Consider the following 12,976-nt stretch of genomic DNA (forward strand, 5'->3'; position numbering starts at 1 on the left):
AATACAGTTTTTTAAAGAATGAGTTTAATGCACGGTGCCAGGTGGGTACTTGAAATATCAGGGGGATCACTTTATAATGTCTAACCACTATGCTGTACACCTGAAACTAATACAAAATAATAGTGAATGTAAACTGTAATTGAAAAATAACAAAAGTATGAGTTTATAGAGCTATTCACAAAAGTGGGGATTCTGAAAATTTCCAGGCAAGTTCTCATTTGTGTCAAGATTCTACTATATTAAATAAAATCAATTTATTCATTCACATATATTCAGCAAGTGTGCTATGATACTGGGTAGAACATTGCAGGGATGCTCACTAAAGTGCTAGATTCTGGAATGGCAGAAATGTTCTAGAGCTGCTCTGTTCAATATGACAGCCAGTAGCCATATTAACACTTGAAATGTAGCTACTGAAACTGAGGAACCACATTTTTCTATTTTATTTTCTATTTTATTTTATATTTTATTTTATTTTATTTTCATTACTGTAAGTTGAAATGTAAAAAGCCACATGTAACTAGTAGCTACTGAATTGGGTAACACAATGCTAGAGTCTTGTTACATTTACTCTTATCACATCTACTTTTCTTTCAAGAGGGGGCCATGTATGAACAGTCAGTACCTGGAACTGAGGGCAAAGAGAAAGATGGACTGAAATGAGGAACCAGACCAGAGCTGCAGAAAAGGGAGAGATTATACTGGAGGCAAAGGGGGAAAGTTTCACAGTTTTACCTTAGGGCTGTTCTTCCTGTACATATCCTTTTCTAGCAACATTGTAGTCTCCTAATTCTCCACCTTTGCAGGAAATCCTATTTAAGGCTACTATTGAATTAGGGCATCAGTTAAAAAAATAATCTACCTTTTGCAAAGGACAGTGTGTAGTGACCCACCGTGAAGAGCTGGCTGATAAGTTGCTTCCTCTTGTGATCCACGTCACTCATTTTAGGTACCTGGCTGGTGGCAAGTATACAGAGTTTAAGATCATGGAATAGAGATTTTTGTCTTAATGACTTGAATACCTTTATTTGTGGAGAGAATCTATAACTTACAATTTATGTCTGTAAACCTCTATCTTAGGCCTGCTATGTGCTAGGCAAGTTTATAGTTAGGTACTAGTATCAAAAAGAAAACCCAAGCTCTCCACCCTTAAGAGGCCTGATGTGATTCAGTACTTTTTAGTAATGAGCCTTTAGTTACACTTAAAAAATGACTGTAGACGTGAAAGCCCCATCAAAGTATTTTCAATTTCTTTGAGTTACTATATTAATGTATTTCTTCAACCGACCACTATTGAGCACTTATTGTATGACAGGTGCCATGCTAGGCATTGGGAATTCAAAGGTATTTGCCCAGAAAATCCAGACTCCAGAGGAAGACAGTCATGTAAACTGATAATTGTGTGACAATGTATTGAGTTCAGTGTTGACATTACCTGGGCTATTCTAGAAACACAGGGGAGAGCTCCAAAACTCACATCTAGTATGATTCCTGTTACATGGATAAATTATTCGATAACATCTTGAAGGATTCTATAAGGGAATAAAATCTGATAAAGTTGACTATTATAACAGGGTCTTGCTTTGTGTCAGACTGTCAATGCCATTGCTGAAGACACTGTGATTAATGAGTAACACAAAAGCTGAGGAAATATTGAGCTAACCAGATAAAAAGGGTGAATTTTGCAGCCCAAACAGCCTAGCACAATGACTAGCACATATTGGGTACTCAGCAGCCAATCACCCAAAATTTTTGTTTGGTTGTTTGCTTTTTTTGGTTTGTTTTCTAAGTGCATTATGGTTTGATTATTAAAGAGAAGGTAACTTTTTGCATTTTGGTACAGACAGCCCTAGCCATTTCTTGATTGCTTGTACATTGATTATCCCAGAAAATTCTTCCCTGTCTCTTGTGTAACATCTGAGTGAATTTACGGGGGGGTTGGGGGCTTTTCTTTGCTGGACTTCCACCAAGTCATTCTAAATCCAGCTACCCCATCCTCCTGGAGTTTCTGTGGGGAGCCATTGCAGCCACTTCCACTGCCCTTACTCCCATCCCCACTCACCTGGAAAGAGCAGGCTGTTACCAACGCCTTGAATCCTTTCAGTATCCCTTGCTTTTGCTCATCTGTACAACTTACACTTTCTCTTAAATTTAATTTATATCAATTTCTGTTTAAAATGACAGAAGCAATACTTACTTTTTTAAAGTTATAGAAATGAGCTTGTTCACTATAAAATTTTCAAAAAATAAGAGTGTATGAAAAATGTTCCTTTCTTATTACCCTTTCCTGGAAGGAACACTGTTAAAAATTTAGGTTGTTTACCCTCAGAGATTTATTGTATGCATAGGTAATACTTTAAATATATGAGTACACATATATTGACATATATACTTTAAATATATATGAAAAATATGCATAACATTTAAATGCAAATATAATTTTAAATAAATATATATTTTATAGTTTCTCAAAGGCACTATTTTTTAAAAACGTGACAATACTGAAATTTGCTTTTTCCTGTTAACAGTATGTCATAGACATTTCTCCACATAAGTGCATTTAAATCTACCTAATTTCAGCAAGTGAACAAAACAGTATTTCACTGTACCCAGTAGGTCTGCTATCGATAAGCATTTTGATTATTTTCAAGGTTCTGCTATTACACACTACCCTGCAAAAAACCCCAGCTTCCTTCATATAGCTCTGCAGATTTGTATAGAAACATTTTTTTTTGATAAATTTGTAAAAGTGGAGTTATGAATTCAATTAACTTGAGTAGACCCAGCTAATAATATTTAAAACATTTTGCCAATCAGTAGGAGAAAACATCCCATTTATCTGTAATTTTTATCATTAATAAGGCTTAAGGGCTATATTAAATTATTTTTTAAATTACCTATTTATCCTTTGCTCATTAATTTTTTTCTATATATGTTGCAAATATTTTCTCCTGGTGTATCAGTTTTTAAAAAATTGTTCTTAATGGTATCACCCTACTAAATTCTTATATATACATAGGGCTTTTCTGGACTAACAATTTTATTCCACTGATCTTTGTAGCTGGGCTCCAAATATTTTGTATAGTTCTATACATAAAAAAATTTTAAACACCAATTACCACCAAATATACTTATTCCTAAATTATACATATGGACCTCTGAAAAAATGTATTTTATAATTATAAAATATACAAAAGTAAATTTGTTTGAAAAGCTGAAATTAAAAAATAAGAACTTTTATATCTTCCTCTACAATGTAGATGTGCAATCTAGGTGTGCACACCCCACTTTGTATAAAAAAACTCACAGATTTATTAACCAGTCCTATGACAGTACTGTATTCTTTTAATCACTGTGGCTTTATAATATGTTTCGTATCTGGATAATACACTTTCTCTTCATTATTTTTCCTGTAATTTTGTCCTTGGTAAACTTCAGTTGTTCTTGGAGATGAATGTGATCATTTGCTCAGAACATCTACACCCCCTCACTGAAAAAGCTTCTATTGAATTATTTTATTCTGAATATTCCTCTTTATCACCTCCCATAGCTACAATGTCTTCTCTTTTCCCCCTGAGGATGTTACTTGCCACTTTGGGGGAAATTCCTTCTACTCCTTGTCTTTTTTCCCTAAGAATTCCTTCTTGTTTGTTTGATGTTAGTTTGTTACTGCTTTTGTCATTGTTATTCTTGGTAAAGAACTTTGTTAAATGGCTGGATGTTCTTGAATGCCCTTTCCTTTATTAGAGAGAGGCTAGACCAAACTAACTGGAAGTTCTGTGTACATGGGCTGGGCTCTTGAGTTTTCTGCCTACACTATTGCTGCATGGTTTGTCTTGGCATAAGCATGACTCTTCTCACTGTCCCTTGTTCCTTCACTTTCACCCAGTGCACCTGCATGGCTCAGAGGTCAGCTTTGTGCTGAGAAGGAAGTTTCAAAGTGTCCCTCTACCCGGAAAGCAGGACCTCTACACTAGACAGCCAGGCATCCACTATGTCTCCATTCATTCCAGCTGACTCCCTCCCAAGATCAGTGTGCACTTAATTTGCAAGTAAATGGTAGACCAGTGTGCACTTGTTCTTTTCTCTTATCACATCCTATCCTGTTTATCTCTCTCTTTCTGTCTTCTTATAACAGGTGATTACTTAGCTATTTCTCTTGTATTCTTAAATCTTTTTGAACTCTTAGATGGACTTTAAACATTTCTCCTTACTTTTAAGTTTTTCTCAATGTTTTTACTGCCTCAGCACACCTGAAAGGCATGCAAACACCCCCCAAACCAGTGGCTGAGTGGGTCATTCATTCTCAGGAATGTGCTGTGGAAATGGATGTGAGAGGAGAGAGAGAGAAGCAAGTACAGGTTAAAAGGCCTACAGGTGTGTCTGCTCATATGCAGGTCAAGGTGGTGTATACACTCAAAGTTCTTTTTCTGTTCTTTCTTCCTCATTTTGAAACCCTCTTATTGGATTTTCTACACATCATTTGTTCCAGAGTCTTCAACTATAATTTTGTTAAAAGAAACTCAATTTTCAAATAAATGATAGACCAGGAGGAAGGGTGCACTATAGTAGGATATTATTATAACATTTCAGATTCTGCCCTGACCATTTTCACCATTGCTTTGTCACAGTCTTTTGTTGAAATTGCATATATTTTGTTCAGGAGGTGAATGAGACAAGCCCTTTGTCTAGAATGAGCTGAAATTGTTTCTCAAGTAGTTCTGGAGGTTATGTTTGAAATGAGGGTTTAGAACTTTGTGTATTTTAATTATCCATGGGCTTTCTGCCCTGCCTTCAGATAATCAAGAACTAGTTAATATAGAGTAAGTGATTCCTCATAGAATGTGAATGTTCAGTTTCTTCTATTTTATAGTAATGGACTAGTATTTCTTGTACACATATTTGATTTTATCTGATTTCCTATGAAAGAGAAAATAGAGGACATGAGTATTAATGGTAAGAAAAACAAGATTTCATTATATGGTGGCCTGGATTAATTCATAATATCACATTGCTTTATTCTTTTCAGACAGGGGTTTACAGTTTGATTTTTTACAAAATGTTGGCTACTTAACCTTTTTTTTGACATCAGTTTGATTTTTCTTCATGTATACAGAGTATAATATCTTATATTCAGCCTTCGGGCTTCTCAAGTAAAAAAATACGTGCTCATTGCAACTGCTATGGGTAGCTTGATAGCATGATCAATATCTTCTTCCATTTTGCTGTTCTCCCAAGATTACTGTGGAACCATGATTATTGAAGGAGAGGAAGCTCCTGTTGCCTACACGTTGGATGATACCAAACCTGATGGCAACTATGCCGCCATAATGGGGTAAGGCACAGTTATGGTGGTGTGAATGCTATTGGATGTTGACAGTGTATTCCCATACTATTAATAATGTGGCCCAAACTTTTAAAAATAATTGTTTACCCAATGGCACTGTTCTCCCAATTCAGCAGTAGAAACATTATTTTTAAAAAATAATGTCTTCCAATGAATAAATATTTAGAAAGAAATTAGAATACCAATAACATTTTAAAATTTGCTCTATTAATTTTTTGCTTCATATTTAGTGTTGGGGGTTGATATATTTTGGTAAGCTATCATTTGTGAAAACATGATATGAAGACCTGACTTGGGGTGTTTTACTAAGAGGGATTCTTGTGGAGGTTTATGTGAACATCAATGATATTTATGTGGGATGCTGAGATTTTCCAAGTCCCACTAGAGAGGAACCAAGACCACCCCAGTCCTCAGCTTGGCAGGTTCAACTAGCACAGATGGGGAATATCTTGGGAGACAGAACCTGGCCCAGAGAGGTGTCACTTGGAGCAGTTAAAATTAATATGAGCCTTAGAATGTGTATGAGTTTATTTCAGAGAAACTCAAGGGTCAGAGGAAGGAGATCAAAGCCAGTTGTGAAGTTGAAAGCAATCATAGGGCCACACATGGAAGCAGATTCTAGAAAGCTGGGCACTAGGAAGGCAGCATTGGGTAGATAGAACCAAAGGGCAGGGGCTGGATGAAATTGGAAAGACTTAGACATGCTTTAGTTGGACATTTGAGACTCAAGGCTCTTTCCTGTTAGCCACCAGCCATGTAAGGGGAAGTGGGTCATTCATAGTATTACCCTAGGCAGAAATTATGGCTAGTCATCTATCTTTAGTCCCTTGAATCCCTAAAGGTGGAAGGTGCATTTCTGTGTCAGGAATGTATTCGTAAATAGTAAAACATTGAACGTTAAATAACTACTGTTTAATTTGTTTCTTTGGGTTTACTTTTAACTTGTACACTAGGCACATATGTAGCTATAGAAATGAGGCCAAGATGAATTTCCTCCCTTTTTTTTCTTGTTTGTATGTTTTAGATTTATCCTTGCCAACAAAGCCAGAAAACTGGCACGTCTTACCAAAGAAGAAAGGTAAGAAAAAAAGTGCCTCTTCTTTCTTTCTTTCTTCCCTCCTTCCCTCCTTCCCTCCTTCCTTCCTTCCTTCCTTCCTTCCTTCCTTCCTTCCTTCCTTCCTTCCTTCCTTCCTCCCTCCCTCCCTCCCTCCCTCCCTCCCTCCCTCCTTCCTTCCTTCCTTCCTTCCTTCCTTCCTTCCTTCCTTCCTTCCTTCCTTCCTTCTTTCCTTTCTTCCTCCCCACTTCCCTCTTTCTCTTCCCTCCCTTCTTTTACTACTTTTTAAAATTTTCTGTCTACTTGACTGCCTTTTAATGTTACTTAACTTTTTAACTTAAATACTGCCTAAAATATGTGTGTTTCCAATGTTACATGTCTGTTGTGTTAATTATAAGGATCTTGTATAAAGGCACAGTGCTTATAACTTAAGAATCATGTATTTAAATGAATATTTATTGAGTTTATTGTACATAAGATACCATGAAAGAAGCTATGGAGAATATATAGTACACATACCACCTAAGCATACAAAAATGGATATAGCCCAGAAGCTAAAATTTTACTTAGGGAGGAGGGCATTTCTAACAAGTTCCTGGATGCTGCTGCTGCTGGGACCACAATGTTTTACATCATTAAAGAAAATATCATGTGAGTTTGTTGATAAAACTGAAGTTCTGAGAGCTTAGGTAACCTGTTCAAGACCTTAGAGTATATAAGAGGCAGAAGCAGAATTTATAACTTTTCTTGCTCCCTTGTCTTTGCATTCTGGCCATTGCTTTGCAGTGGAGTTGGAAGGGGGTGAGTAAGGATCATCTCTGGATTCTCTCAGGATCTCTAGTGCTTAGTAGATTGACTGACACTTAAGAGGAACACAGTGCTTTTTTGAATGAATGAACAAATTACTGTGTGTCCCAAGTGATTCAGGAAATGGCTCACTTTATTTTCTTTATACTATTTGTGACCTCATTGATTTAAGACATTTGAATTAGAACAGAATGCTTCATTTTGAAAAATTAAAATGAAATGTCAAGTGGAAGCAATGGCTCACAGAGTCTTTTTGAATGAGGGGATAGGTGCCTTTTTCACATTTTCTTTTACTTCCTTCATTTTCCCTTTTGTTCCCCACCCCCTCCTCCCATAGGTTGAATAAACTTTGTCAGCTCTATGCAAAAGTTCTGGGATCCCAAGAAGCTTTGCAGGTAAGGCTGCTCCCCAACCCTTTCCTAAGGGACAGAGATCTTGCTTTGTCCTCAAGGGACTAGCAGGGATAGGCTCATCCGTAAAGCCCTAGAGTTTATGTTTTACCTGATACCATATTGGAGGGATCTGCACAGGGCTGATCAACTCATAAGTTGTCCCAAAGAGTATGTATGGTCCCTGGCTGTGCTGGGTGGCAGCTCAGGAACCTTGTAACACTGCTGTGTTTCAGATGGTGCTATGCTTGTCCCTGAGTTCAGAGCTTTTCCAGGAAGAGGGCATTGGGTCACTCTCCTCCCAGCCTTGTCGGGGGGTAAAAGAGGGGAGCTTCTGCTATCCTTAGTGAGATCCTACATCCTAGCAGCCATAATAAGGATGAAAAGAGATTTCTGTTTTTCTGCTCATCTTGCAAAGAGTCCAGAGTCTCATTTATATACATAATTGAGCATATAAGCATTTCCTAACACCCCTCAACTCCCCACGCACTGTCTCATGGGTAAAAGTAAGGTGGTTTATCCCCCTCCTGAACATCCTTTTTTGCCTTGTTTTACCCTTGAACATTGGGGTGCAAGGAAATACACGTTTACTGACTCAAGGTGAGCCCAGTCAGCTGGGTTTCCTAGACACCTTTGGAGGTAGCCTGGGGAAACTGATCATTAAGTTAAACTAGTAGCACTCTGCAGGTAATCAAAGGAGGAATGCTGTGGGGTAGGGAAGCATTATGGAAGAGCATCTGATGACAGTCAGAGGGTCCAATGCACTCCTAACCAGTAGCCAAAACTGCCTCCCTAATCAATATTTAAAGCAGTGGATAGGTATTATTACATTTGCCAGGCTGCTGGATTTTTTGTTTTGACATGGATTAAATCATTTTTTGAAACTGATTATTAAATCCAGTTATCCATGAAGCATTTGAAAGCAATTAAAACTGATGTACAAATGAGAAGTTAAAATGTGAAAAATAGGAGATCCAAGATGGCAGTGGGCAGAGTGAAAGCTACACTGACACTCTCCCAGAACCAATCTGGATTTACAACTAAAACATAAAAAACACATCCTCAAAATCAATGGAAGACGAGCTGGAGAACACCCTCATAACCAAGGAGGAAAAGTGGAGACCGCACAGAGACTGGTAGGAAGTGCAGAGGCACAAGAGGGCTGGCTGGGGTCCCAAAGGCAGCAGCTGAAGGTCCAGAGAGATATCTCAGCTGTGGAGGTTCCCAATGAGGACTCTGGGGCTTAAACTCCAGGCTAGTCTTCCCAGCCAAGAGCACCAGAACTGAGAAAGGTGCCCACAAAACATCTGCCTGTGAAAAACAGCAGGGTTTCTGTCTGCCAGGGAGAGGCAGCTGGAACTGCAGGCACTCTCTTCAAGGGCCAATGCATAAAGTTTCATGTACAGCCACTCACCTTGGGCTCTGGCAGAGGGGGAAGTGGACTGGAGCTGTGTGGGGAGAGTCTGCGGTTTGGGGCTCTGGAGAAGAGATCAGGTGACGCCCATTTGGACTTCTATCATGGGCGGCCAATTTTTGGCTTTTGCCTGCAGGGGGAAATCAATTGCCCCACCCTGCTGGAAAGCCTCTCTGCGCTGAGATGTTTCTACAGCCTGAGGCTTGTTAACAGACTAAGAACAACCAGCCGCCCTCCCCTGTGGAGCTTCTACAGCCTGAGGCTCATTAAGAGAATCAGATTAATCAGTATGCAGGCAGAGGAAGACCTCAGGATGCTTTGAGTCTTTGACTGATCTGCTTTGGGACCCAGGCCTTAGAAAAGCAGACTTTGGTGTGCATCTTGGTCCTGTCCAAACGCACCCAGCACCAGCAGAGGAGACCTCAAGCCTAGGGTTGTTTTTGTTTTTGTTATATATCTTTACTGATTTCAGAGAGAGGAAGGGAGAGGGAGAGAGAGATAGAAACATCAATGATGAGAGAGTCATTGATCGGCCACCTCCTGCACGCCCCCGACTGGGGATGGAGCCTGCAGCCTGGGCATGTGCCCTGACTGGGAATCAAACCACGATCTCCCGGATCCTAGGCCGACGCTCAACCGCTGAGCTACGCCGCCTGGCCAGGCAAGCCTAGGGTTGTTGATAGCTCAAAACAGGGTACTCAGGGCCAGTCACAAACTGCTTCTGACATTGGGATATACCAGAGATCCTCCAAAAAGATGGAGAATCCTAGCAGATCTACCTAATACTTAGAAACAACCCCAAAAAAGTAGCCAAAACAGGTAGACCAAAAAACAAGCCCCAAATGAAGGAACAGGAGAAGTCTATAGAAAAAAAGCTAAATGAAATGGAGATAAGCAATCTCTCAGATATAGAGTTCAGAATACTGATTCTAAGGATGCTCAACAGCATAAAAAAATATGGAAACTATGAAAAATGACCAGTCAGAAATGGAGAATGACATAGCAGAAATAAAGAATACATTGGAAGGAATAAACAGCAGATTAGAGGAAGCTGAGGATCAGATCAGTAAATTAGAAGACAGAGTAGAAAAATCACTCAATCAGAGACCCAAAAACAAAAAAACAATTAAAAACCAGGAGGACAGTCTAAGGGAGCTGTGGGAGAGCATGTAACTTAAATATTTATATCATAGGAGTGCCAAAGGAATCCGAAAGTAAGCAAGGGTTAGAGATTCTGTTTGATGAAATAATGGCAGAAAACTTCCCTAACCCAGTCAAGGAAAAAGTTACAAAAGTTCTGGAGGCACAGAGAGTCCCAAGCAAGAAGAATCCAAAGAGGCCCATGCCCAGACACATCATCATTAAAATGCCAAGAATTCAAGACAGATAATCTTAAAAGAAGCTAGAGAAAAGCAATCTTTTACCTACAAAGGAGCCCCCATAAGGCTGTTGTCTGACTTCTGATCAGAAACTCTACAGGCCAGAAGGGAATGGCATGAAGTATTGAAGGTAATGCAAAACAAGGATCTGAAGCCAAGACTACTCTATCCAGCAAGATTATCATTCAAGATAGTGAAATAAAGAGCTTCCCAGATGAAAAAAAGACTAAAGGATTTTATCACTACAAAACCAGCATTACAGGAAATGTTAAAGGGACTGCTATAATTAGAAGTAGAAACAGAGATAATGAGAAACATAGGCATAAAGAAATAAAATGGCAGTAGATAAGTATCTTTCAATAATAACCTTAAATGTAAATGGATTAAATGCCCCAATAAAAAGATATAAGGTGGTTGAATGGATAAGAAAACATGACCCAAATATATACTGTCTAAAAGAGACTCACCTCAGAACAAAAGACTCACACAGGATGAGAGTGAAGGGATGGAAAAAATTTTTCCGTGCAAATGGAAATGAAAAAAAAGCTAGAGTAGCAATACTCATATTGGACAAAATAGACTTCAAAATGAAGACCATAATGAGGGACAAGAAAGGTCATTACATAATACTACAGGGATCAATCCAACAAGAGGATATAACCCTGATAAACATATATGCACCCAATATAGGAGCACCTAAATTTATAAAAAAACTTCTGGAGGACTTCAAGGGAGAGATCTACAGCAATACAGTCATACTAGGGGACTTTAACACCCGACTGACTTCACTGGATAGGTCTTCCAGACAAAAAATCAATGAGGAAACAGTGACCCTAAATGACACAGTAGAGCAGATGGATTTAACTGACATTTACAGAACATTCTACCAGAAAGCTACAGAATATACATTCTTCTCAAGTGCACATGGGACACTCTCAAAGATAGATGACATATTAGATCACAGAACAACTCTCTACAAGTTCAAGAAGGTTGAAATAATACCACGCATCTTCTCAGACCACAGTGTAATGAAATTAGAAGTCAACTACAATAAAAACATTAAAAAACGTTCAAACACATGAAGGCTAAAAAGCATGATTTTAAACAATGAATGGGTTACCAAAGAGATCAAGAAAGAAATTAAAAACTTCCTGGAAACAAATGAAAATGAACACACAACAACTCTAAATCTATGGGACACAATGAAAGCAGTCCTGAGAGGGAAGTTCATAGCACTGCAAGACTACCTCAAAAAACAAGAAAAACTTCTAATAGACTCTCTAACCCTACAACATAAAGACTTAGAAAGAGAACAACAAGAAAAGCCCAGAGTAAGTGGAAAGAAAGAAACAATAAAGATCGGAGCAGAAATAAATGACATAGAGACTAAAAAATAATACAAAAGATCAATGAAACCAAGAGCTGGTTCTTTGGAAAGATAAACAAGATTGAAAAACCTTTAGCCAGACTCATCAAGAAACAAAGAGAGAGGACCCAAATAAACAAAATCAGAAATGAAAGCGGTGAAATAACAACTGACCCAACAGAAATACAAAAGATTGTAAGAAAATACTATGAACAACTATATGTACCAAGCTGGACAACCTGGATGAAACTCAATCAGGAAGAGTCAGAAAACCTGAATGGCTGACAAATATGATGAAGTTGAAGCAGTAATCAAAGGGATCCCAGCACACAAAAGCCCTGGCCCTGATGGATTCACAGGGAAGTTTTACCATACATTCAAAGAAGAATTAAGACCTATTCACCTCAAACTATTTCAGAAAATCCAAGACGAAGGAATACTTCTGAACTCTTTTTATGAGGCCAGCATTAGCCTAATTCCAAAACCAGATAAAGACACTACAAAGAAAGAGATTTATAGGCCAATATCCCTAGTGAACATAGATGCTAAAATCCTCAACAACATATTAGCAAATCAGATCCAGCAATGTATTAGAAAGATTATACACCATGACCAAGTGGGAGTGATTCCAGGGGTGCAAGGCTGGTACAATATTTGCAAATCAATAAATATGATACATCACATAAACAAATTGAAAGACAAAAATCACATGATCATATCAATAGATGCAGAAAAAGCATTCAACAAAATTCTGCACCCATTTTTTATGAAAGCTCTCAGCAAAGTGGGAATAGAAGGATCATTCCTTAACATAGTAAAGGCCATATATGACAAACCTACAGCCAACATCATACTCAATGGGCAAAAACTAAAACCATTTCCCCTAAGAACAGGAGCAAGACAGGGATGTCCACTTTTACCACTCTTATTCATCATAGTACTGGAAGTCTTAGCCACAGCAATCAGACAGGAAGAAAACATAAAAGGCATCCGAATTGGAAAAAAGGAAACAAAACTGTCATTATTTGCAGATGACATGATATTGTACATAGAGAACCTAAAGACTCCACCAAAAAACTACTAGATTTAATACATGAATTCAGCAAGGTAGCTGGATCCAAATTAACACCTAGAAATCGATGGCATTTTTAAACACCAATAATGAACTGTCAGAAGGAGAAACTAAAAAAAAACCCACTTACCATTGGAACTAAAAAAAT

At 38.2% G+C, this 12,976-nt stretch overlaps 1 protein-coding gene across 1 annotated transcript in view; it reads left to right on the top strand.

Moving 5' to 3' along the window:
* The window catches only part of MAOB (monoamine oxidase B), a 130,638-nt gene that overhangs the window by 103,580 nt on the left and 14,082 nt on the right, over positions 1-12,976 (top strand). Inside the window, exons 9-11 of the mRNA XM_081125879.1 lie at positions 5,239-5,335; positions 6,372-6,425; positions 7,546-7,603. Of these exons, the coding sequence (XP_080982005.1) occupies positions 5,239-5,335; positions 6,372-6,425; positions 7,546-7,603 (209 nt within the window). The remainder of the gene's footprint in view (positions 1-5,238; positions 5,336-6,371; positions 6,426-7,545; positions 7,604-12,976) is intronic.

The sequence above is a fragment of the Miniopterus schreibersii genome (assembly GCF_964146895.1).
Source record: "Miniopterus schreibersii genome assembly, chromosome: X".
In the NCBI taxonomy this organism is placed as follows: Eukaryota; Metazoa; Chordata; class Mammalia; order Chiroptera; family Miniopteridae; genus Miniopterus; species Miniopterus schreibersii.